At 42.9% G+C, this 26020-nt stretch overlaps 2 protein-coding genes across 3 annotated transcripts in view; one reads left to right on the top strand and one right to left on the bottom strand.

The window, feature by feature from the left end:
• Positions 1-629: 629 nt before the first annotated feature.
• On the top strand, positions 630-17257 carry ZNF711 (zinc finger protein 711). 2 transcript variants are annotated; one of them, XM_008938609.1, is made up of 8 exons: positions 630-708; positions 2208-2738; positions 9677-9835; positions 12823-12969; positions 13574-13711; positions 14782-14829; positions 15424-15567; positions 16025-17257. In XM_008938609.1, exons 1-8 carry the CDS (start codon positions 630-632, stop codon positions 17200-17202), a joined length of 2424 nt encoding a protein of 807 aa, XP_008936857.1. In that variant the 3' UTR covers positions 17203-17257. The 2 variants fall into 2 exon arrangements, with proteins under 2 accessions (XP_008936857.1, XP_008936858.1); XM_008938610.1 differs by lacking the exon at positions 13574-13711.
• Positions 17258-25758: 8501 nt separating this feature from the next.
• Positions 25759-26020, bottom strand: part of POF1B (premature ovarian failure, 1B) — a gene marked incomplete at its 5' end in the record, with an annotated part of 6208 nt that continues 5946 nt past the window's right edge. The window contains one exon of the mRNA XM_008938611.1: positions 25759-25936. Coding sequence (XP_008936859.1) covers positions 25759-25936 — 178 coding nt within the window. The remainder of the gene's footprint in view (positions 25937-26020) is intronic.

Here is a 26020-nt window from a genome sequence, read left to right as displayed (position 1 = left end):
CCTGCACTTCCACTTTCTGCTTCTGCAGACAGCCAGGGTATGGTTAAGGCAAAGTTAATTTGTTTCTCAAGAAAGTTTCTGTTTCTAGGTAGTAAGTTACCTGTAACTAGGTTTAGTTGCTTACTAAGGTGTTTTGTTATCTGCTCATGTGGCCTGATGCTGGTATTGCAGGGGAGAGCTTTGCAGTCAGTCAGTGAGATGTCACCCTGTGGAGGCAGTCTCATAAAACTGTAAAAATAATTTACTGTTCAATTTGTGGTGGGGAAGTGGAAGATTTGGGCATTTCTTGTGCTTACTGCTCCTAGAAATAAAGTAACCTCTGCGTGCTGGAGGGAACTAGAAAGCACTGTACAATTAAATTCTAGAGAATATCAACAGAACTGTTCTAGGCCAGGCAGTAACTGAAGACTTAAATAAAAGACTCTGTAAGTCCTGACCAAGAATTACTGACTTGTTTGTTTTCATTCCCATGTGTCATTCTTTTGATTACTGTAGGACTGCTTACAGGTGGAGAATAAACCCAAAAGAATAAAGCAGTGTGAGTTGTGTGAAGTGCTGCAATAACACCGTTCAGCATAAATTCTGGTTTTGCTTTTATTGCAGTTTTTTGTGAATGAACTTGGCTGAATATGGATCCGGGTGGTGGAAGCCTTGGATTGCAAACACAAGAATCCAAGATGCCACACACGATGATCATGCAGGATTTTGGTAAACATTTTAACAATTAAAAATAATGAGATCAAGACTGTTTTTCAGCGGTTTGCTGTGTGTTTATAAATTATACCATGATGTAGAGTTGAGTAACATAATAATGCTATTTGCATGACTTTTCTGAGAAAATTCAAAATTTAAGGTAGCATAAAATATGTCTTTGTATACTTCAGTTGCTGATCTTGAAATAGTCACTTATTCTAAAACATTGATGTAATTCTGGGGAAAAAAAAAAAAAGTCTGTGGCCCAAAGTGCTCTGGATGAGACAGGAAAGGTCACCTTGAGTTGAGCAGTTTTGTGGTGCATGTGCTTCTGCTCGGGATCACACTGGCTGGTTGTTACACCTCCAGCATGCAGGAGGTGGAAATGACATCCAGTACAGGGTGGAAACAGCACTAGAGCTGTTGTGTGCTCACCTGGGGAGTCTTGTCCAGCTCCCCTTGAGGGTCTTGTGGTAAATGCAGTGGGAGGTGATGGTTTTGTCTGTGACCACAGGTAACACGATGCAGACAGCAGTTCACAGATTTAGCTACGTTTGCATGTTCACCTGTGCTTAGAAGTCTTCTATCAAGAACATTAGTCCTGGCACTCTACTGACATAAGAAAAGTTGTTTCTAAATTGAGGGCTTTTAAAATGAATACCATTTCTTTTGGTGGTAAATTACCCTCTGCAATTTTGAAGGTTTAGAGGAGGGACAGCAAGAAATCTCGGTTCTTTTCTTTGTGGGTCTCCATTTCTGGATTATGACAGGAGGTGACCAAGTCTTTGTTCTAACATGCATTAACATCCCTCAGCATTCCAAAATAATTGCCTTTGCAGTACAATGCTGAATATTGTTTTTTTCATTCTGATAAGAACCGTTTAAAACTGCTATTTATGTGTGCATGTTAAAATAATTCACTGGGTGTTCTTTTTTGTGTATAGAAGAGTAGTCTGAAAATAGGACTGGCCACTCAAATCCATTAATGAAAAGCAGGTTTCTGCTTCTAGCCATTCCTTGCAACATGGCAAGTTGTTGAAAATTTTACTGTAAATATTGCCTACAACTGTTTATTTTTATCAAGGCCCATTCAGTCTAAACAATGAGAGACCTTTTATTGTAACAGCAGTAAATGTATTGTTACCACACTTCAGTGTCATGCAGTAATTCTGTGAAGGTTAAGGTTGCTGCTGTCATCAAATGTTTTCTATCTGCTTTTTATAAAGAGATGAAATTGCAAACTGGCCTGTAGTTTTTCACATACCAGAACTGTAAAACCTGAGTTTGGGGCAAGCTCCATGAGAGAAGTGCCATGTTTTGTTTCTCTTAATCTAAAGAATACAGGGTGCTTTGGTTAGTTTTTACTGGGTGAAATGCAACATGTGGATTGTTGAAAAATAACAGATTTGTATGTCTGTGTTTAACTTATTTATACAATTATTCAGTTTCTTAGATGAACTGATTGCTGATGAGTCATTTTAACACGTTTCTCCTCGCTCATGACTGTTTCATAGTGGCTGGAATGGCTGGCACTGCTCACATTGATGGAGACCACATTGTTGTATCAGTCCCTGAAGCTGTCCTGGTTTCTGACGTTGTTACCGATGATGGAATAACCCTGGATCATGGCTTAGCAGCTGAAGTTGTGCAAGGACCCGACATCATCACTGAAACTGATGTTGTAACAGAAGGAGTAATCGTTCCTGATTCTGTTCTGGAAGCTGATGTTGCTATTGAAGAAGCTTTAGACACCAGTGATCATGTTCTGACTCCTGACCTCATAACAGAAACCGTTAGAGTTCCCGATCAGGTTTTCGTGGCTGACCTCGTGGCGGGTCCTGAGGGACACTTGGAGCACGTGGTGCAAGACTCTGTGTCGGGAGCCAACTCGCCTACCATGGTTTCAGAAGAAGTCCTTGTGACAAACTCAGATCCTGAGGCAGTCATCCAAGCAGCTGGTACTGTTCCTGGCTCCACAGTGACCATAAAAACAGAAGACGACGATGATGGCAAGAGCACATCTGAAGACTACTTAATGATATCTTGTAAGTTAAACAAAGGTAGATAAACAGGAGGTTATCTGGAGTATAAGTGGTCTGGTGGGGAGAAGTTCCTGTAACTGGACTCTGGCTGCATTCTATACTGGAACGCTCAAATAGTAGCCCAGTTAATTCTTAGTGTCTGCATTTGGGGGTTTGTGATGAAAAATCCATTATCACTAACGGCCAGAAAGAGAATGACATTCATGTTGTTGAGTGAATGAGTGTCTGTCTGTGCTTCTGGTACTAGATACTCCTGAAAATTAAGAAAAACATGCTGCAAAGTTAAACATTCCACATATTTTTTAGTGTAATGCTTTTAAAAGAATACACAGGTATATTGCCACATTCTACAGGTTTCTGTAAAAATGATGTGTTGCATTTAATCAATAGAATGCCACAAAGAATCTGACTAATAAAAGTTTTCTTTTAAGTGTCCAGAAATTACTGTTTGTTTATATTAAAAATTATAGTAGACATTTTATTGGATGTTGTAATGTTCTGGACTGAACATGGCATTAAGGGGGGTGTGAGTTAATTGGTTGTCTCTCTAGCACTGGCACCCACTTCAGTTCCAACACAGCATTCAACTCTGAGAAAACTGGGTGGTCCTATACTACCTGTTGGCTGAGAGCTGCTGAAAGGCCTTAGGACCTTGAGTTTCCTCAGCAGTTAAAAACTGGTATCTTGAGTATAATTTATTGTTACACAAATTTGATGAAATGTATGGTAGCTCATTGTAGAGTTTTGACTTCTCCAAATGAGTTAATGAAGTGGGAGTAGGTCAAAACAGATTTTATTTAGTCAGAAGCAATATGTTAAAAAAACAGCAATGCCAAGTGTGTCAAAGTGTCAATCTGTTCACAGCAAGCTGCATTTATTAAGTTTCCAGACAGAGGACATAACTGATCAGTAATTATGATTCCAATGTTTCATATCATTTATGTCCCTTATGCAAAATATGGTTTTGGGGTTTATTTTCTGTTCCATGTAGGATGGACAGCAATGATGATCATTCTGTCGTTACCATAGTGACATATGTCACTAATAGAAGTCAAAAAGGGTTTTTAGGAAAAAGGAACAAAAAAAACTCAGTCTAAAAGCAAGGTAGACCTACAGCAGATAAATTCCTGTGTGTTTGTAAATAAAGGAACACCATTTTTGCCATCAGTTGTTTCACTGAAAGAATTCCTCCTTTCTGGCAGAGTGCTTACGCTGAGTTGTTTTCTGTAACTGCGCTAGTTCCAACTGCACCTTTGTAATTGTAAGTAAAGTCATTTTTGCAATTCCTTCTAAGGTAGATAAGTGTGATTGATACTGCTGATCCCTGCACTTACACCACAGCATCTTAAACTTTCAGTGACAGTTGCCTGATGGCCCCAGCCATGTCCAGCACATTTATACTTTTGTCAGGGGTCCTCAAGCCTTTTTTGATGTTTCTGAGACCTGGTTTTCAGCAAATTGGATTCGTGTGTATGTATAGTTGTGATATGCCTGAATAATCACAGCTGGAAGCTATATTAATAATCTGAAGTTTTGGTTTAAGGAGTCATTTTAGATAAGTGGCAGCAATCATAGAATCACAGTTGTTTTAAGTTGGAAGAAACCTTTAAGTTCTTAAGTCCAGCTGTCAACCCAGCACTGCCAGGTCATCACTAACCCATGTCCCTCAGCACCACATCTCCACAGCTTGGAAACCCCTGCCCTGGGCAGTATGGACAACCCTTTCAGGGAGGAAATTCTTCTAAAATGTCCAACTTAAACCTCCTGCGGTGCAGCTTGAGGCAATTTCCTCTTGTCCTATTGCTTGTTCCTTGGGAGAGGAGACCAGACCCTCCTTTCTCCTGTCAGGGAGTTGTGGAGAGCCAGGTCTCCCCTGAGCCTCCAGGCTCAGCACCCCCAGCTCCCTCAGCTGCTCCTCCCCACACTTGGGCTCTAGACCCTTCCCCAGCAGCTCTGTTGCCCTTCTCTGGCCACGCTCCAGCCCCTCGATGTCCTTCTTGGGGTGAGGGGCCCAAAACTGAGCCCAGGATTCAAGCTGTGGCCTCCCCAGTACCAGGTGCAGGGGTTCTCCCCTCTGCTAACTTTGGAAGCTGTGTTGTGCTGGGTGTGCCAGCTGACCTAGCAAAGCATCTGCTTTTGATTTTTTACCTCAGCAAAAATGAATCAGTCTTTACACAGTTCATTTTTTTAGTTTAGATTTTTTAAATGTTTTTAAGTTCTGTTAAATTTGTTACATTTATGAAGGTAGTCTGCTCTGTAGAGTAGGTGAACAGTTTATCAAGCAATTTAAACCCCTGTTTATTTACTTATATTTTAAAATTGTCAAATGTTCAGTAAATATTTTAGAAAGTTAGTTTTGTGATATTTCTTCTGGGCTGTATACATTTGATTGTTGAACTTTCTAATAATGTGAATCACATCACAGTGATAGTTTTATATAGAGTCTCAGAATACTTAGCTATCTTATGATGAAATTTAGCATCTAAGAAGGGGGCACATAAAATGACAGATAATGTCCTTGGGGAATACCATCAGCTGTTCTGTGGAACACATTTTGGGAACTTCTGAAATACTGCATTTTGGGGAGTGAAGCTGAGCTGCGTGTGGAGTTTTAACTTGTCGTACCGCTTTGTTGGGAGCTACAGTTTAAATATATTGAAAGGTGATTCTTCACCATTTTAAGACAGCATTCCCATGCAGATAGTTTATACACTATTGGTAGTTATATTTTTGTGTAAGTACTGTTTGGAAAATACTGGGTTCATCTCGATAGTTCTGCGGACTGGTTGACTGGGATTTTGTAACTGGGGATCTCCCCTAGCAGGGTGTCCCCACTCTGCTCTCTCAGTGCAGAGCCATTCACTGGGGATCTCCCCGAGCAGGGTGTCCCCACTCTGCTCTCTCAGTGCAGAGCCATTCACTGGGGATCTCCCCGAGCAGGGTGTCCTGTTTTGACTCGTTCAGTGCAGAGCCATTCACTGGGGATCTCCCCGAGCAGGGTGTCCCCACTCTGCTCTCTCAGTGCAGAGCCATTCACTGGGGATCTCCCCTAGCAGGGTGTCCCCACTCTGCTCAGAGCCATTCAGCTGTTTTCAGTCAGCCTGCTAAGACTTAAGAACCCTGTTTTGACTCGTTCAGGACGTGTGGCAGGGGTCGGTGTGATTCTCTGGTGCAGCTCTCCAGAGCAGCTGTTGCCCAGGAGGCTGCTGCGGAGGGCGTGTGGCGAGGAGCCGAGGCAGAGGAGCCAGGGAGGGCTGGGCACACGTGGAGCTGAAAGCATGCCCTCTTTTGTTTTTCAGGTTTGCGATATTCAGACCCACAGCGGATTGCCAGCCCCCGATCCGTGTGCTGGCCCTGCATGCACTATGCTGGTGACCTCAAACCCACCAAAGAGCAACACTGGAGCTGGCCTTTAGGGGTAAGGTACTGTGCCACCACCGCCTCCTTTCTAGTGTATTGCCATACAGTGTTACATAACCTGCTAAATATTCTAGTATTGATACGCCTCTATTGTAACCTATGAGATCTAAAATAAGTACTTGGGACATGAGAAGACTGAGCAGTTGTAGAACCACAGGACTTATCTTGCCCTCACGTATCCCTGCGGGCTCCTGTGGTGGGTGTGATATCACCAGCATAGTGCATGCTGAGGCATCACATGAATGGGGAGCTGGCAATCCACGGTGAATCTGGACATCACACACCTGAAAACAGCAAAGGAAGGTAAGTTTGACAGTGGAAGCGTGCTGAGTTTTCCTTTAAGCCTTGTTTGTTCAGGAGGATTCAGCATATATTTATAAAGGCTCTCTGTTGTGTTTTTTCAGTTAATTTTAAGTGGCAAGATAATAAAATGTAGTGCTTCTGGTGGATGAGTCAGATCTGGAAGACACTTTGATATTCCATTGACATAAAGTAAGCATTCCTGTTCCTGAGAATTATCACTGGGAAAAGTCATCAGATAATTGAGCACTGAGGGGTTGCCAGGCTTGTGAGTGAGGTCATACTGCTTAGACAATAGAATATTGTGTGTTTTTAAAAACGTGGTCTGTTTTTATAAAAAGCCCTGATATTTCAGAACTTGACAAAGATTACATGTCCTGCTGCGTTGATGTTATTCCCCTTATCTAAATGTGTTTAAAAAATAGTTTGAAACCATGAAATTTACTTCAGATAAGACAGCAGTTTAAGCAACAGCAATTGCTGGTTCAGTGTTTTTGTTGTCGTGGTGTTTGAAACAAAAAGCAACATCTCACAAATGACAGTCTGTATCAGTGTCATTTTCTCAGCCCAGTTTATATTTTTCAAAATTTGTTACAGTACACTTTTGCTTTTTTAGAAAAGTGTTTCCAGAGGCCCTGGATACACTGGCTTCCTGATGTGCTTCTATTACTTCAGCTTAAATTGTAGAGACTGAAGATCCTTGAAAATACAAAGGAGAGTTGATGGTGTGGGAATAACTAGTGATTATAAAAGTAATGTTGTGAGTTTGCCCCTCTAACACAGGGCTCCCCATGTTTTTTTGAGGGGTATTGAAGATTTGGGGGCTTTACTTGAAATGGTTAAACACAGCATGTTAGCATACATGCTCTAGTCAGGTATTTTACTGTATATTTCTGGCTAAAAATATTTATGCTCATAAAAATCATAAAATTTAAAAATACCCTTTTTTTTATCCTGTAATCTTTGTTGTATTGCTTGATGGCCTCATAAGTCAGCTGTCTAAAATTGTATATTATTTTCATAGGTTATTTCACCAGATGCAAAGTGGTGCACCAACATTGTCACCCAATACTAGTTAAACAGTTGGAAATTTTTACCATACAGAAAACTTTTCACAAATACATGATTACTCCACTGTTCAGTAGGAAGTTGCTGTTGTTAAATAACCTTCCAGTATGGAAGGATTTATTTTCTTTATTTTTAAAGACGCATGCATGCAGTGGAAAGGTTCACTGATATTAAAGTTAAATGTATGTGTATCATTTTGAAGAATATGGATAACAAACTTTTATAAATGTTAAGAGCCTTGCAGGAAGTCAATTTCTTGAATAAATTCAAACATAGCAGATGTATAGAAATGCTTTTTCCAATGTAAATATTTTAGAATCTTCCCTTTTCCTGTTAGTGGAGGATGCAGAATCCTCTCTTCTAATAACTCCAGTCTTGCAGCAGTCTTGCAACATTTCCATCAGCAGATGCAGTAACACTCCATACTGGACACAGAGATGTGCTAATAACCTGATCCTGGCAAAACTAGTGTCAAAGGGATATGCCAGGTCCTCCATGGTGGCTTTGTCATTTGTGGTCTTCATACCCTCAGTGGCTTTTATTAGAAAATAAAAACTCTTCCTGAGGAGATTTTTTTTTTTTGACTGATGCAAGTTTGTTTTTGTTTTTGTTTTTGTTTTTTTTTTTTTTGGGCAATGAAATGAAACCCTTGCCAAAAAAAAAAAAAAATCACATTTTTTAAGGTTTTCCATTTTAAGTTTAATCAAAATGCATAATTTCCAGAGGTTCTAAAATGAAATCAAATACTTATTTGTAGTTCTTTATATCTGTGTGTCATTCTGTCCTCAATAAGCTCTGTACTCTACTGGTGCAGTCCATGATTTGTGACACAGAAGTTGGGTTCCTCAGAGTGGGGATGAGAACTGGTGTTAGTTGTGTAGGAGTTTCCACAGAACCCTGCCTGAGTGGGAAGAGCTTAGTTTGGGGTTGCTGTGGTGGATTCCCACCCTGCAGCAGAAGGGTCAGACCACCTCCACATGAGTGTCTGGAGTACAGAGAAAAGCTTTAACTACTCAGGGAACCTCAGGACACCAGGCTGCAGACCAAGGTAGTTGAAAGTGGCTCTGAAGAGCAGCCATCAGTGCACTGAGGGAGGGAACGTGGCAGGTGTCCTGTCTGCAGGAGTCAGGGCCCCCAGACCAGTTCTTAGCCATGAAACACTACTGTCACCTTAAGATTCATTTTAATGATTTGGTTTTTTTAATCTACAATGCACATATTTTTCTGTTATATGTGCAATAAATGACTATTTCCCTGGAATGTAAAATTCAGCTTTTGTTCACATTTTGTGGAATTTTTCTCCATTCAGAGGACCTCAGTTAAGCATTGCACAGGTTTGCCTTGGCCATCTGCACAGGAGCTCAGTTTATCCACTGAGAGAAGTGTGCTGGCAATACCCATGGTAAAAAGATGCATAGTTCAGTGGCCTCTGTATTGGCAATTTATATGTGGATGTCTATGTCAATACCCTTTTTACCAAAATAGTGTTACTTCTGCACTTTTAATAGTTTGAATGTAATTTTAGTGGTATAAAATGAGTGTTTTGAGGAGATAGTTGAAATAAGCTGTATAGTATAAATTAATCTCCATTAGTTGATATATTTTCAAGTGATAAAGTGGATAAAATAATAATTTCTTTTGGGATGAAGGTGTAGTCAGATATTTGATGCACACTTCTTTCTCTGGCATTATACTCCTGAGTCACCACTCTTCACATGAATTTCAGCTGCTAAATTTTAGTCACCAGTTTCTTAAGAGTAGTGGAAGTTTTTGGGACTTTCAGACTGTAACAAGTAGTTCTGGGTTAATTTTTATGATTTTTGGATAGGTGTTTAACTTTATTGATACATTTTTGCTTTCTAAGTGTAATAGTTTCAGACATAACCAGTTACCACAATCTCTTTGCTGACAAACTCCCTCTTGTGTTCTTTGTTCTGTAGTTCTTGTTGTGTCTCCTAAAGTTACAATAAAATGAGTCCTGAACTTCTGGGATCTCTTTTAAGTTACTTGAGATGAGCTGTTTTGTAAAGGTCATTTATGAATACAAAACATTACTGTGCATGGGGATAGTAGTGAAGAAAATCATGCTATTGATTACTTTGACTTCTAAAAGATGTGTTAGAACCTCATGATTATTCTCTTTATCTTTACAGTGGATGATGTTGGAGAAAAATTGGACCACATAGGAAGCACCCCCTTGAAAATCAGTACTGAGGTGACAAATGATGATGTTGCTAAAGATGATGGGTTTGGTTCAGAAGTTATCAAAGTGTACATATTCAAAGCTGAAGCTGAAGATGATGTCGAAATAGGTACCTTTCAATTTCTGTGTATTCTCCTAGTAATATCAAGTATTTGAGGATCTTTTTGGTTGTTGCTCTAAATTTTATGTAATGCACTGACTGGAGTGTTTTGTGGGACGTGGTTTGCAGAGGCTGCCCACATGCAGTAAATACTGGGTGTGTATTAGTCTCAAGTTCTCCTTTGATTAGCAGTATTTATTTCCAGACAACCAAAGCCTAAATGTAGAAGTGGTTGGGTGTCTGCAGCTGTTTTTCTCTGACGTTGTGAGACTCTGTGTCAGCACAGAAAAGCCTCTAGAGTGGATTCCTGTCATTGAGCAGTCTGTGGTGGCCTTGATGCAGAGAGAGGGGAAGATTGCTGGAGTTTTAGGCATACAGTCATTTCCAAACCTAACCAAGAAATGCAGAGTTGCTCTGCAGTTCTCTTCTGCAGAGGATGGACCCAGCACTTGCAGGTGCTTTGTGAGTGGACCCAGGTTCTGTCCTTCAGGGCAGAGTCCCCCTCACAGTTGTCCTCAGAGCTGAAACCTGTGGCTCCTGGCACTTTACCAGTTGTCTGTGGGTACTGAAACTCTGCAGCCCCAGAGCCATTCACAGGGCAGGTCAGCCTGGCTCTGTTCTGGAGTGAAGAAGGGAGTTATCTCCCTTAGGCCAGTAGCACTGGCCTGGCTATGCTGTGAAAAATCTCCAACTTTAGACAGAACTGTGTGTTAGATCAGCAGAGTCCTCCAATTAGTAACAGTCCTGGTGTTGGCTCAAGTAGCTTGAACTGCTGCTTCAGGACATTTTCAGCTGTATGATGCCTTTCTTTTTCTTCTCTGAGGAACAAGTCATCTTTTCAGCTCAAGTTAATGGCAGGAAAGGCTCATTCCAGGGGTGCTCAGACTGATAGCTAATAGGGCAGTTGTCTTTGGTTTTCTCTCTCTCTCAGAGAAGCTTCACAATTGGTTGACTGTCTTACACATTGTTTGGTATCTTATGCAGGGTGACACAGTGTAGATTTTGGAACCTGTTAATCATGTCCTTCACAAAGTTGCTCAACTAACTTTATATATTTTGCTATCTTATTTGAAATAGACAGTATCTGATTTGGCTGAAGGTTAGTGAGTATTTCTCTAAAGCCCTGGGATTTTTGGTATTTCATCCTTAATTCAAATATGAGAAAGAGGTTGTGAAGACCACGTGCTTCCTAAGACTGTGGGGAAAGGATCTAGAGAAGCAGCATCTTAATGTCCCTTGCCTGTTGTGACATCCCTTTCATCTGCTAAGGGCCAGGCCCTGTTCCTGAAATGTGGTTTCTTCTCTGGGCATCAGCTGTCAGTCAGGAGGACCAGCCTGCTAGTGCAGCAGGAAGAATCCAGGCCACCTGGGGCTGAAAACTGATCTACAGCTGGAGTGTTCTCATGAGCAGTAGCAAAGCCACTTTTGACAAAAATAATTACAATAAATAGGCTTAAGTGGTAAAATAATTTTTGTTTTGACATAAATATGGAAAACTTAAAGTATAGCAGGTAGTTTTAGCATACACCCATATGTGTGAGAAGTATAAACTGAGATCAGGGACTAAAAGCAAAGTTTGGGTTTGACTGCAGGTGTGGAAGAGGTTTCCTGTGCAGGCCCTCAGGCAGCATCTTCTGCCATTGTACAGGATTTAGAGAACTGCAGGTCATGCACCTTGCAATGGAGATTACTTCTCTTTTGATTCTTCAGAATTACCCTACCTGTTCCAAACTGTCACAGGGACCAAACTGCTAAATTTCTGAAGTGTTTCTCTTGGCTTCTTGTGCCGTCTGGCTGATGGGGGTACCTGCTGTCTTTGTTGTCCATTTTGGCCACCACTGCCTTCAAAAGCCTGAGGGTCTCCATCTGCTGTATTCCCTGGAGACATCACCCATCCCAGTGATTTTAATATTGCCTCAGTTTTCATCTAGCTTGGGAAAACTGAAATTCCACATTTTGATTGCAGTGGGAGAGTTGCTTCTGCTTGGCTGGAAGAATGATGTTTGGGAAAGTCTTCTGTTCACAGAGCTCCTACAGGGAGTGGTGGAACAATGTGTTTAATTTGGACTCCACTGCCTAGCTGAGTATTTTCTGTCAGGACCATTGGTAGTAGCAAACAAGGTGTTAGCTTGTTCTGCCACAATCTGCAGCCTCTCTGCTCACTGTTCAGTCCCCGAGATCCATGGGGGACTGAGCATCAGCATTTATCTGCCTCCTCTCTCTGACTCAAGCATCAGGACCAAGTCCCAGGTTGGAACTTCTCTTTTGCTTCTGTTCACATTGGTCTGTTGGCCACAGTTTGTGGGACCATGTGGACAGTTACTCTCATACCCTTCTTTGCAGCTGTTACTCTTCAGATTGTGTTGTCTCCAGGGTTTGGAGCAGCCCCTTACATCCCTCCCAGTCTTCTTCACTAGGTAATGTTCATGTTGAAGTACTTGGGGGTAACATTTGCTCAGTCATGGTCTGAGAAGTGTCACCCAGTGTAAATTGCTGCTCAGTTCTGTGTAATGAGTCTGGCACATAGGCATTAGAGTCTTGGTAGGAAAATTACCACAGAATCTGATTTTGCAAAGTGAGTAAAGAGCATTTTGGGAGAGGAAGAAGGGTGAGAATGAGCTGCTCACATTGAAGAGCAGATGTCAAGGCTGCGTTTGGAGCAAATTAGAACTACAGTTGTTTTGTGGTGGGTACAGGCAGGTGTGTGTTCCCAGGCACACCCGAGTTCACTGCTGCTGTGCCTAAAAAGCTCTTGATCCTTCTTGGGTGGTGGTTGTTCAGGCTGGAATTTAGCAGGACACACTGAGAGACCTTTTTCCTTATCTACCCCAGGGTGTCAGACTTTTTAATTCCATGTCAGAGATGGATGGAAAAGCATGGAATTGGAGTTCTGCGAAATACCTTTCTTGTAACTAAGAAGTACATAGATCTGAAATTAACCTCAACAGTGACTTTGTTTCCATTTACTCAACATGTTTAACTTCTTTTTCTTCAAGGTGGGACGGAAATTGTCACAGAGAGTGACTTTCACAATGGACATTCTGTAGCTGGAGTAATTGAACAAGGAAGTGTTGGTAGAATGCAACGAGAAAAAATGGTTTACATGGCTGTTAAGGACTCTTCTCAGGAAGATGAAGATATTAGTAAGCATAATAAGAAACATTTTTGTTTCTCATGCTGTTTTGTACAACAATATAAACATCATTCGCAAGGACTTTTTTAATTTTTCTGAAGGATTCTTCAGCCTGAAGTAGTAGGAAACTAAGCTCATCTTCCCTAAAAATAAAAAGCAGGCTATAATTATTTTAAAGTGATGTGGATAAATGCACTTTGTGCATACTGTGTGCAGTCATTTCATTATTTATATTAAATTTAACATGTCCATGGATGAAGTTAATGAGGTTAGTCAAATTTCTCATTTTTCTGTTTTCCTACTGTGAATTGCCTTGTTTAATCAGCTTTCTGGCAAAGTGGCAAATAAATGTCGTCAGTTACAAGTTTATGAGTTTGTATATTTGAATTTATGTGGGTGTTTGTTTTGGATTTATATTTGTTGATGTGTGTTTTCTGTCTTTAAGGAAGGTCTGAATAAACAATGATTCCCCTAAGGGAAGGGGTGGTTCTAAATGCCAAAGGAGGAAAAATAATTTATAACGAGTATCAATCAGAGTGAGAGCAAATGAAATGGAAAAAAAATTTAGGATGAGCAGAATAAAATTAAAGATTTATTCTTCTCCTTTAATCCAGGCTGTGCTGAAATAGCAGATGAAGTTTATATGGAAGTTATTGTAGGTGAAGAAGAAGCTACATCTCTTCCAGACACACAGCTTGAAGACTCTGGCGTGAATAAAACTTTTGTCCCTGTTGCTTGGGCTGCTGCTTACGGTAGGAATCTGTACTCTTATTTTCTGAAAATCCCTTCTGTTACTTTCTCCCCAGTCTAGCTTCCAGAATCTGTGCAGATGTGGTGATCTCTCACCTTTCCCAGGGCTTCGGAAACAGCTCCTCCTGATCCATTAGAGAAGTTGATGCAATGATGTGAAAACATTTTTTGCATCATTCGTGACCTTTTATACATAAAATCCTTGAATTTTTTGCAGTTCAATGTAAATTCCATTCTTACATTGGTGGTTTTTTTCCCAGTGCTGACCTGTCAGACACTTACATATTAAGGTTTGATTGTCTTGCACATAATGAATGGATTGCCATATGCTGAGTTTCATGAAGTAGAAAGGAAAACTATTAGAAGAATTTTTGTAATCTTCTTGATGCCAGCTCAGATGTACAGAATACGTAGTTTTTAATGGTTGCTTAAATTGGCTGTTGAAGACCTTAGAAAATCAAGAGTAGCCTGAAGTATTTTACATGAGCTAAGAGGAAGGGGAAAGAACCTGAAAAAGAAAATAGTAGTTATAAACATGTGAACACGTTCCTAATAATTTAAATTTATAGTTGTGTTTTAAGCCTGCTAGTCCTTCAGGTTAGAAACAAAAAGAAAAAAGGTAATTTGTTCTCTGCAGCCATGCTTCAAGTAGTAGAAGTGTCCTACCAGGATATATTGCAAATTCTGAATATTCTTTTATTTCATAACCCGTGGTTTATGTTATAATTAAACAAGCAAGTTAGTCAGCTAAAAGTCATTGGTGTACTATTTCTGATACCTGTAATATTTCTGAGCCCTGTAGTTGGGCTGATGAAGTGATTTAGAACCACAGAGCCTTGGCACACAGCAGTGAAGACTTCCAATCCAAAATGAGGACTACACTCTTGAACGTGTTATTTCTCTGACCCCAGAACTTCGCAGTGCCTCACGTAGATGAGCTCTGAGTGGCTGATAAGTCGAGTCAAGCTGTTGTTTATTAGCTGAGTTAGTTTTCTCTCACTATCAGACTTTGAAAGCCATCACCTTTCAAGTGAATTTTAATTTTTAATGACTAAAATACCATTTTCTGCAGGAGATGAAAGAAGGCTACCCAGAAGATACGAAGATGGTCAAGCGGCAGGTAAGAACACGGAGCTGTGCTTGGTACAGCATTAAAACTAACTTTGAACAGTTAAGAGCTTTGAAAAGCTGTCTTTGAAATTCTATACATTTCTGTGTCAGTGCTCCTAATCACTGAATGCAAAAAACTATCCATAAAGTATTTATTGAAAGGCTTTTTTCCCTACTATTTTGAAATGAAAACAGTTCTAGATGTGCTGTAGGCCTTGAGGGTGGGTGGGGAGGTTGGGAGGGTCTGCCAGGTTTTTAAATAAAGTTTTGTAGTCAGAGTAGAGATAATGCAGTTGTTAACAAGTAAAACAAGACTTAAAGAAAAGGAAACAACTGGCATAGCTCATAAGAAATCAATGTCTTGAGCAGTATGAGAAATCAAGGAATATATATGAAAATTAATATTTAAGTAATGGTGACTTTTGCCAGCAAGGATAGATAGTGCTTTGTATTTAGAACTCTTCTTTTTTATGTATGTTCATTGTAGAGGAATGGGCAGTATTCTTTTTTAAAAAGTAGATATGCTGCTGTGCAATTCCAGTCGTCAGTCCCAAAGAAAAAAGTTGCTTAAGGTTTTTTATGGTGTCTTAATTTTTGTTTCTAGGAAATAACTTGGATACACGATTAGAAAACAAAAACGGTAATGCAACACAGTACCTGCAGATTTGTGATAGCATTAGCACTAATAGAGTGCTAAAACAAAAAACCAGGAAAAGGAGGAGAGGAGAGGCCAGGCAATGGCAAACAGGTAAACACTGTATGGTGATGTGTATTGTCAGGGAGTGGCACTTGCTCCTGTACTATTGCTTTGTTTTTTTAAAGCTGATGCAGAATTAAAACCTATAAATGATGATTTGCGTATTTCCTGTGTCCTTCCCCCTCCAGCTCTGTGTGTAGAAAATCTTTGCTATTCAGAGTCAGTTCACCCAGGGCTGATGCAGCTCGTTTGAATTTTGCAAGCTATTAAAAAGTAATCGTGGGTATGCTCACTGCACATACGATACTACTGATCTGTCTGAGCAGTTGCTAAAACAGAACCATATAAACTGTAGGTGCTGTGGATTGGTGGTTGTTTAAACTACTGAACCATTCTCTGTCTGCTGCAAGTGTAAGTGCATGAATCTGAACAGCAGTTGGCTGATTTAAAACTTCTTACTCAGTAGGTCTATTTCCTTCGTAACTTATTTTTGTTTGTTTAAAAACAGCTGTTATAATAGGTCCTGATGGACAGCCCTTAACAGTTTACCCTTGTCATATTTGTGGGAAAAAATTTAAATCCAGAGGATTCTTGAAAAGGCACATGAAGAACCATCCAGATCACATGATTAAGAAGAAATACCAGTGTACAGACTGTGACTTTACAACTAACAAAAAAGTAAGTTTCCACAATCACCTGGAAAGCCATAAACTTATAAATAAAGTTGATAAAACCCATGAGTTTACAGAGTATACAAGAAGATACAGAGAAGCAAGCCCGCTGAGCTCCAATAAACTCATACTGAGGGACAAGGAGCCCAAGCTACACAAGTGCAAATATTGTGACTATGAAACTGCAGAGCAGGGGCTCCTCAACAGGCATCTGCTGGCGGTGCACAGCAAGAACTTCCCTCACGTGTGCGTGGAGTGCGGGAAGGGGTTCCGGCACCCCTCGGAGCTGAAGAAGCACATGAGGACCCACACGGGGGAGAAGCCCTACCAGTGCCAGCACTGCGCCTTCCGCTGCGCCGACCAGTCCAACCTGAAGACCCACATCAAGGCCAAGCACGGCACCGACCTGCCCTTCAAGTGCGAGCACTGTCCCCAGGCCTTCGCCGAGGAGAAGGAGCTGCAGCAGCACACGGAGCTGTTCCAAGGGCATAAGACTCACCAGTGCCCGCACTGTGACCATAAGAGCACCAACTCGAGCGACCTGAAGCGACACATCATCTCCGTGCACACCAAGGACTTTCCCCACAAGTGTGAGGTGTGTGAGAAGGGCTTCCACCGGCCCTCCGAGCTGAAGAAGCATAGCGAGACCCACAAAGGTAAAAAGGTACACCAGTGTAGGCACTGTGACTTCAAAACCTCAGATCCTTTTGTACTTAGCGGGCACATCCTCTCCGTTCACACCAAGGACCTGCCTTTCAAATGCAAGAGATGTAAGAGAGGATTTAGGCAGCAGAACGAACTGAAGAAGCACATGAAGACCCACAGTGGGAGGAAGGTCTATCAGTGCCAGTACTGTGAGTATAGCACTACGGATGCCTCAGGCTTTAAGCGACACGTCATATCCATACACACAAAGGACTACCCACACAGGTGTGAGTATTGCAAAAAGGGATTCCGTAGGCCATCCGAAAAAAATCAGCATATAATGAGGCACCACAAAGAGGCCATAATGTAATATATATTGATCTCCAGAAGGAAGCAATTTAGAAACTGTGATAGGCTAATTGGGGAAAAAAAAAAAAAAAATCTCATGAACTGTTTCTCCTGGTTTCAAAGCTTGATATTAAATCATAACTTTACATTCTTTGTATTAAAAGTCTTAAAAGTATTAGGGTTGGCAGGGGATCTCATAGCCCTATGATTGTTGCTTATCAGAACCTAAAGAGCACTATAGAAAGCAGAAGGATGGGTGAATGTCTTAAATTTGCAGGAAGGTGGATGAATGTCTTCAGATTAATAGCACTACACGTTGTTAAGGGGTAGAAGAGAACAGGAAGGTGATTGTGTTACCCATTTTGTCAGTAACAGCACTTGTCTCGGTATGAAAACAGTTCAGATATCAGTGGGGTATTTACAAATAGTTTGCAAAAGCAACTACTTGTGCAGTTTTGGAAGGAGAGTGTCAGTCAGTCACTTGATCATAACGTTTTTCAGTCGTGCCTGGAAATGAAATTCCAGACTGCTCAGATTGGGGGGGGAAGGGTCGTTGTCCCTTTTGTTTGTTTTCTCCAAACATTTCATCAGGAAACTTTTTTCGTTTCCTTTATTAGTTTAGGTCCAACAAGAAATTTTTTAATGAGTTTCAAAGCTGCTAACCTATTCTATTGCAGGATATGATGTTGAAAATAGAGCATTATGTTATGATCTCAGAGGTGGTGTTCTGGTGCTAGGGTTTAAGATGTGTATGTATATAATTTCCCTTTTTTATCTGAAACTACAGTTGAATGTTGTTCAGTATGGCACATATAACAAAATTAACTTGCAATTTGACCTTTTTTTTAAGGATGAAATGGATGCAGCTCATAGTGTTGTGACTCAACACTAATTTTTTTTTCTCGCTACTTTAAAAATCTTCTCTAAAAAGAGTATTAAAAAGAAGGTTGAAAAACTAAGTTTTTTTTTAAATTAAAATTCAGAGTACTTAGAAGTTCTTTAGGACAGTGTTCTTAACAGGTAGGACTATTATTGTCCTACCTCCTCATAGGAAATTTTCAATATAGACATAAAATTGCACCTTTTAATCGATTCTTTAAAAAAAAAATCTATACCATACTATAAACGTGCATTTTCAATTTGTAAGAAAGTATATATGCAGTATTTAACCAGAAAAATATGCTGCCACTAGAGTTTGGAGGTGGATCTTCAGTTTACAGTGTATACGTTTAAAATATGCATCCCTTTAAACAATGCTTTGTGTTAGCATGCTGCAAATCAAATGGCGCTTATATAACAAGCTGGTCTAGGGCTATTTAATGAAAAACCTGTTCATAAATGTTATGCATATAATGTGTATTTTTTACTTTTTTAGTTGCTTCATGTTTGCACACAGCTGTTCACATGATAAATTGTAACTTCATGCTATATTGTGGCTTTGTGTTTCAGATAATGTTCATATTTCGTTTTTGCACCAGATGAGAATCAGTTCCTTGAGAATAAATTTTTTTTATATTTCTAAACTTCAGAAAGTTAAATTTGGGAAATCTCTTAGAAAAACTACGTGTTTTATGTGGCTGTAAAAAATGATGTACACGCTGTAAAATAAGATTGTCACTGTTATGTGGGATTATTATTTCTAAATGTGTTACTCATCGTAACGGGCATACAATAAAACGCATCTCTTGCACTCCAAATTTTTTGGAGTTTGCTTTTCATTTATGGTGTTCAGGAAAAGTCTCGTTCTGTGTAAATTTGCCTAAGATTTTTAATTACATTATTCACTAATTAATGTGTAATTATGTTTCAAGTGAACAGGTTACCTGAGGTACGTTTATCAGACTGTTGAGGGGAGAGTTTTGGGGTTTTACTTGACTAACCCTTTTAAGTTACAGGTGGTGTATTTGTGCTTATTTCTAGAATAATTATCAGTTGTGATGCTGACATTGCTTTGAGATTTTTTTTCCTTTAAGTAAAAAGAACATAAAACTTCTCACATACTTTGGGAGAAGCCAGGTAGGTTTTTCTCTTTTTATCTGTGTAATAAGGGCAGCTTGAAAAGTGAAGTACTAAAACCAATGCTATGGTAATTTCCCTCTCTTTCTAGAATACCTGAATTATGACACAGCAATAGATTAAAAACTCCCAAGAAGAGAATGTAATGTTAAATGAGCTCTTCATCAGGGATTTCCAATGGGCTTTTAGCCAGTGAACTTGCAGGTTTTGTACTAAAAACCAGAAGTGATGCAGACATGAACATAGTAATCCATTTTTTGTTTATATGACTTTTTTTTTTGTCTGCCCAGCAATCAAAGGAGGAGTCCATGGCTTTGGGAAAATCTTAGAGATGAAAGCTGTGGGATTTTGACAATTTTAATGCTCTGTGTGTTCAATTTTAATGCTGAATGTTATATTGAATACGTAGACTGAAGGAGTTTCATCGTAGCGGACTGAAGATGGTCTCTGTGGCTCAGTGACAGAGCAACATCATGCTGGCTCAGCTTTACTCCCTGCAGATGGACAGAATAAGCAGGTACTTGAGTATCTTAAACATTTTCTATAGCCAACTTTGTAGAAAGACTTAATCCTGCCTTGCCTAAGGGTCCATCACAGTTCATGTGCTGTGTGGCCAGCACATGAACTCTGTTCTCACCTCTGGAGAACAGTGTGAGGTCAGGACATGCTGCTGTTAAAGCACTGCATTCAGGTCACACTGTGATCCCTTTTGTGACTCAGGTTTGTAGTTACTGGTGAACTGTATTAACGTTTGCATTCTGCAGTGTGTTTTGGGGATAACAGGAGTGGTTCTTCCAAGGAGGGCAGTGAAAGGCTTTGACCTTTACACACCTGATGGTTAAAATCACAAAGCTGGGTTAATTCCTCCTGGGATTAACAGTTGTTGAGTGTAAGCTTGTTTAGTTGAGAGCAGGTGAGTGGTACCTGCTGTTCTCCAGAGTGTGGGGTGTTCTGGGGCACCAGTCCCATTACCTAGATTTACCAGTGCATCTAGGTTTTTTTCTTGCCCTAAAACTACATACCATAAAGGACACAGAAGGGTTTTTTAACATATTTAATGAAAGGAGAAAATATATGCTGGATGCATTAGTTTATTAGTTTTTATTTAGTTTATTTACAGCTTCATCATTGTATTACAGAATGATTAAGTTCAGAGTAACTTTATTGCAGCAGTTGATGTTGAGGTTCAAGTCTGTAAAACCACCTAATGGGATTTGGTTTTAATTGAGAAAAAAAGAGCCATACCTTTTGGAAATTAAAATCTGTGAGGAACATGTTTTTCGAGATGTAAGGAAGGGGATAGTGATTGGAAAATGATTTTTAAGATATGGTGGTGTTCCCAGCTAAGGCAGAAATGGGGAAGGTGTATAGGAGTGGAGGTGGGAGCAGGCTGGTGGAGCCTCCTATGTGGGAGCCCTTTGCCCTGGCTGGCTGGAGGGGCTGTGCTCAACTTGGGGATGGCCCCAGGCAGCCCTCTCCAGTGTGAGCTGTCCAGATGAGTTACCCCTTTTCGTGGGTTCCCTGGTTGTGTTGGTGCTCTGAACGTTTCTGCCTTTATATGAACTGCTTGTCTTGTCTTCTCTCAGCAGCGCGTGGCCACTGAAACCCAGCTAAGAAGGACGACTGTGGAAACAACGGCTGTCAAAGAGAGGAAAAGCCCTAAGGCTTAAGGTTAATCATTTTTTACCCATATGTTGTTAAATTTCAAACAGTTTAAAAAAGAAAAAAAAGTTTGTCAGACTCTTTACTTGACTCTTAGAGCGGTTTTAAAAAGCAGCAGCTGCTGATACTGCTGGGGGAGCGGGTGGCTCTGCCCGAGCTGCTCACAGCCAGCGAGGGCCGGGGCAGTGTCCTGCACGGGGGCGCTGGGCTCTGGAGGAGAGGATGGGGTCAGGGGTGGCAAAGTGAAGGAGTGTGCCTGCTGGGCAAGGAGAACCTGGAGAGGAAGTGGTATTTTACACAGTGCTCTTACTTTGTGTGTGTTGTTTAATTTAGGATCTTTTTATATGTATCTGTCTTCCATATATATTCATCCAACCGAAGGTAAGACGGAGGTAGGACCTCTTTTTCTCCCCTTCTGTTTTTTTTTTCCTTACAGCAATATTTCCCCAGTAACTGAAATTCTGTGCTAAAGCAAGTGGTTGGTTGGTATTTTTGACAGAAGATTTTACTAGGAGATGCCATTTTAAATCTTCCTGAAATGTAAGAATAAAATTTCACCTGAATCCTCAGCAGTTTGAGGCGCAGTTCCTGGACTCTTTCAGTAAATCCTTCAGAGGATGTGTGATGACTGTTGTGTTGTTACTGTGGAGGTGGTGTGATTGTAACAAACAGTGCTTCATGTCAAATCACAGTAAAATCTCTATCTCAGCACTTCCACAGTCCCTGCTCTGTATAGTCTGTGTGGACAGCAAATCACCTTTAGGAGGGGATGGAGAGCTCTGCAGGCAGCTCCTGCTCATTTTCGGAGCAGAGGAGTTCCTAGGTGGTGGTAGGGAAGAGGGACAGCACCACTGGGAGCCCTGCACGTGTGTTTGCCTGTGATGTTGACCTGCACAGGGGCAGCTGGCAGTGTGGGGTTTCCTCCTGTGCCCCGAAACCCCGGCGCAGCTCCACCACCGCTGTGGGGCAGCACGGCCTCTGCTCTGTCAGAGGTGCTCTGGGCAGGGGTTGGCAGCTCCTGCAGAGATGGGCAGTGTGTGTCAGCCTCCCAGGGCCCCGGGAGCAGGGCAGGTGCCCCGTGCTGCTGCAGAGCTGTTGGGAGCGTGGCTGGGATCCTCCTGCGCCTGCTCCGGCGGCGCTGGGGAGGGACACCAGGGACAGGCCAGGGGGTCCCGTGGGCAGGGGCTCCCCCAGCCTGGGGCAGCTCTGCTCTTGACTGTCTACTGCATCCCTGTATTTGAGTGGCAGGCTGGGAACTCCTGAAAGCTGGGAGCAGTTACAAGGGATGTATGAACTGATCAGTGTCTGCATTCTTCTCTCCCCAGGTTTCACGTGCTCGCCCTTAAAGGTGATGAAATGGAGAGAGAACACAGAGAGCCCCCCAGAGCACGCTGGAGGCAGAGGTGAGTTACCTGGTGCTGTGCTCTACCCAAACTCTGCATTGACTCCAGGCCAGGGACTTTGGAACAAGAGTCTATCTGGTGTTTATTTTACATCTGAGAAACTGCCCCACGCTGCAGACAGAGCTGTGTGGGAAGGGCAGCAGTAGGACCCAACCACTTTCTCCTGCTCTTCAGTGCAAGAGGAGGAACTGCTCACTGCCAGGTCTCCCTTTTGGCAGCAAGGGCTTGTTCCCCAGCAGGGCCAGGGGGGTAGTTGTACAGAGGGGAAGTAAATGCTGGCTTTGATTTTTTTGCCTAGTTTGTTCCTGAAAAAAAATGCAGAATTCTTAAGGAGACCTGCCTGAAACTGAGATGAAAAATTTAGCTATCTGAAGTACACTGTTTCTAATTGGGGTGCTAACTAGCAAATACAGAGAGGAGTGAGGGAGCAAAATGTGTTTCTGTAACTCTAGCAGGATAACAGAGGCAATAGCTGGAACTACAGTTGTTAATAATGTGTCCTTTGTGATAAAAAAATACTAAATTTGCTTTTTAAATGAATATGGTTTGAAACCAACACCAGCCCCACACAGCCATTAGGCTTCATCTGCTGGGCTAACTCAGCTGTTTGACAAGTATCTGTTGTTTTGGTTTTTACCTGTGAGTAAAATGTGTGGTTGGGCCCATGAGGTCTGTAGGGAAGAGCAGACTGGGTGGCTCTGGCACAGGCTGTGGGTCACCCAGCTCCAGGTGTGGGCAGCAGTGGCTTCACCTTTATCCTCACAGCTGCTTGCAGAACAGGGCATTTGTGATGAAATGAACACTGCACCAGCAGCCCTGTGGCCAGAGCCTGGGAGCTGCTGTGCAGAATTTAATCAGTATTGATTGGCGAGGGGCAAAGCCCTCCTCATTCAGCTGAAGGTGTTTAATTAACTAATTAAAACCTCCTTTGTGGAGCTGGGGTGGAGTGATTGTCCTTTGCTGGTGCAGACTCTCACCTGGCTTCTGAAACTACTCAGAGCAGTGTAAGGAGCAGGTTTGAAGCTGGGACTGGTGGCAGCAGCAAGACCAGGGCCCCCATCAATATTATTCCTTTACTTGTAAAGATCCATTGAGAGGCAAAAGTTGTTTAAAGCCCACCTGAGTGCAGCCCCTCCAGCCTGTGGGGTACACACGAGATGTTCCCAGTACAGACAGAACTCCAGAAGCTACACGCAGGTTTATTTCATAGTTCCTCAGCACCTAGAGCATCCTCCCAGCATGGAACAGGAGGATCTGTTCTATCTGTGGTCAGAAATACATGTCTGCAGAAACCAAGCAAAGCAGGGACCCCGGGACAGAGCACTAGCACCTTCTGATTGCACAGCTTAAAATCTCTCCACTTTGTTACTTACACAGCCACTCAATTGTTAATAGCAAATCATTCTGAGAGAATTTCTGTGGTCCTGCGAGGAGCAGAAATTGTAAATTAAAGGTTGGTCTGATAGTATGAAAATAGCTCATAATGAAATTTAGTCTAAATTTCTCTCTATAAAAATATACTGAGTTCCTGACATTTTCAAGCACAGCAAATAAATACTTATGGCTGGTCTGGGGCTTCTAAAGGTTCAGCTGAAAATTGATCAACTCTGAGGTCAGGAACAGTCTGTAAAGTCCACGTTTGCCCAGGGGTGTCACCGAGCGAGGGAACTCGGGTGTTGCCTCTGCAGCAGCCCCCTCGGGGTGTTGTTCTGTCCTTTTTCCTTGTGCTTCAGCTCCCCATCCACAGGCAGCTGTCAGGGAGGTGCTTCACAGCGAGGTATTTTTAAGGTTCCCCGTGAAGGTGGTTTCTGGGTTTTGCCTCATCCTCAGGAAGCAGCAGCAGGTAAAAGGGAACCTGTGAGCCCGCCCGTGCTGGGACAGGCCCTGTGTGCGGACACGGAGTTGTGGCCTTCCCACTGTGCAGCAGGAGCAGGCAGGGCAGGACAGCGTGGCTGATGGCAGAGAGGAGGTCTCAGACATCTGCCTTTTGTCTTCTAGATTGCTGCAGGACGGGCTGAAGAACTGAAGCTGAGCACGTCAGGAGAACCCAGAGTCCACACAAGGGCAGAGCTGTCGCCTCAGCCAGCGGTGAGCGGTGAAGTGCCGGTGACGTCAGCACACGGGTGTCAGCGGCACGTCACGGGCACAGGTAACCAAGTCCTCCCTCACCTTCCTGCTGCCCTGGCCCTGCCGTGCTCCCCGGCCCTCCTCACTATCAGACTGAACCTTTTTTGGATGCAGAGTAGCAGAGTAAAGCAGCTTTAGTGGTCCTGAGCTCCCTCGGGCAGCTCCCATGGCTGAGAGGTCTCTCATTCCTGCAAGAGACAAGCAGCGTGTCAGGAACACCTGGAGTGGGGTCTGTGTATGGGCCAGCCCTGCCTGCTGCCTCCAGCCTGGCTCAGGCAGGGGGGTCTTTCTGTGCCCCAGCAGCCAGGCTCTCCTCAGGTGGCCAGCAAGCCCTTCCTCCTCAGTGCCCAAACCAGCTCGTGTACTACAGAGCCAACCAGGAACAGGAATGGTTGGACACTTAAACAGCAGGTGTTGCAAAATGCCAGCCCTAGAAGTCCTCTAACACAAGTAGGATTCTGCCCCTAACAGGGGCAGCTGGTGCTGCTCAAACCTCTCCAGTTTATCTTGCAGCAGTCTTTTTGTTTCAGCTGAAACTTGCTCTGGTGGTGGTAGAGCCCTGGGGAGACGTCAGACACCCCCCGGGTCCCAGCTCGTGGCCTACGCGCCCCTTCTGGCTCCCACTCGCCAAGCAGGGCAGCAGGGAGGAGCCTGGGGCTTCATTGGGGCAGTTCTTCATTCATCTCCTTCCCCTGTCACTACATTGCAATGCAACTGGATGAATTTCAGAGAGCAGAAATAAAACTTGCTGTTTGCCAGTGACCTCTGCCTTTTACTTCTGAGTCCTGCTGCAGGTACCACGTCCTTTTGGAACATGGCACATGTTCTACCCTTGAGCTGCTCTCCTGACCCCCGTTCACTGGAGCCACTCTGGGGACAGCAGCAGCCTGTTCATGGTGGCTGGGAGCTGCCCACCTTGCTGTGTCTCAGGCCTCCACCCTGTGTGCAGACCTGGCAGCACCACCTTGTGCCCGGGGACAGAAGCAGCTTCTGGGAGCCTAGTTTCACTGGCTCACAGATCACTGCAGATCCCAGCTGAGGGGTCACCACGCTTGGCATTCCCTGGGCTAGTCAGGGCCCGGCTAGGGCTGGGAGGTTGGTTCAGGGATGCATGCTAGGGCCGTTCTGGGGGTGACTGGGGAATGCTGCCTGCCCAAACACCCCTCCCCCAGGAGCACAGCCCGGGAGTGGCTCCTGCCCAGCTCCTGCTGCAGGAGGCAGTTACGGGGCAGCGACCACAACTGAAGCTTTATTTCCACTGCCCCAGCAGGCCCTGCCCTGGCAGCACGGAGCCTCTGCTTCCCTGGGCACTTGGCTGTCAAAGGCCATGGTCAGCTGAGGCTGTGGCTTCCTCTGAGCTGCCCTGCTGGCTAATCCATGGGGAATACTTGGGAATTCTGGAGACCAAATGGTCCACCTCGGGGTAAACTCACATTTTTCCATATCTCTCCAGTCCTCTCAATCACAATCGTCTGTGATTTATTGACAGGTGACGTGAGCTTGTAGTCATCAGACAGGAGCCCCAGAATCGGGTACTGGTTCCTGTACCTGCAGGGGGGAGAGGTGCAAACCTGTGAACTGCCACCTGCAGACCCCCCACTGCCCAGCCCAATCCCCCTCCCCCCATGGCTG

This window comes from Merops nubicus, unplaced genomic scaffold (genome assembly GCF_000691845.1).
Source record: "Merops nubicus isolate BGI_N331 unplaced genomic scaffold, ASM69184v1 scaffold744, whole genome shotgun sequence".
NCBI lineage: Eukaryota > Metazoa > Chordata > Aves > Coraciiformes > Meropidae > Merops > Merops nubicus.
The sequence above is the reverse complement of the archived record's forward strand: the minus strand, read 5'-3'. Positions and strand labels throughout refer to the sequence as shown.

What these genes read in the sequence shown, in the direction of transcription:
- ZNF711 (XM_008938609.1), top strand. Translation starts at nt 630, where the DNA reads ATGGATCCGGGTGGTGGAAGCCTTGGATTGCAAACACAAGAATCCAAG. An exon ending in AGACTACTTAATGATATCTT is followed by an intron (nt 2,739 to 9,676) that starts GTAAGTTAAACA and finishes TTATCTTTACAG; the next exon opens with TGGATGATGTTGGAGAAAAA. An exon ending in GGCCAGGCAATGGCAAACAG is followed by an intron (nt 15,568 to 16,024) that starts GTAAACACTGTA and finishes GTTTAAAAACAG; the next exon opens with CTGTTATAATAGGTCCTGAT.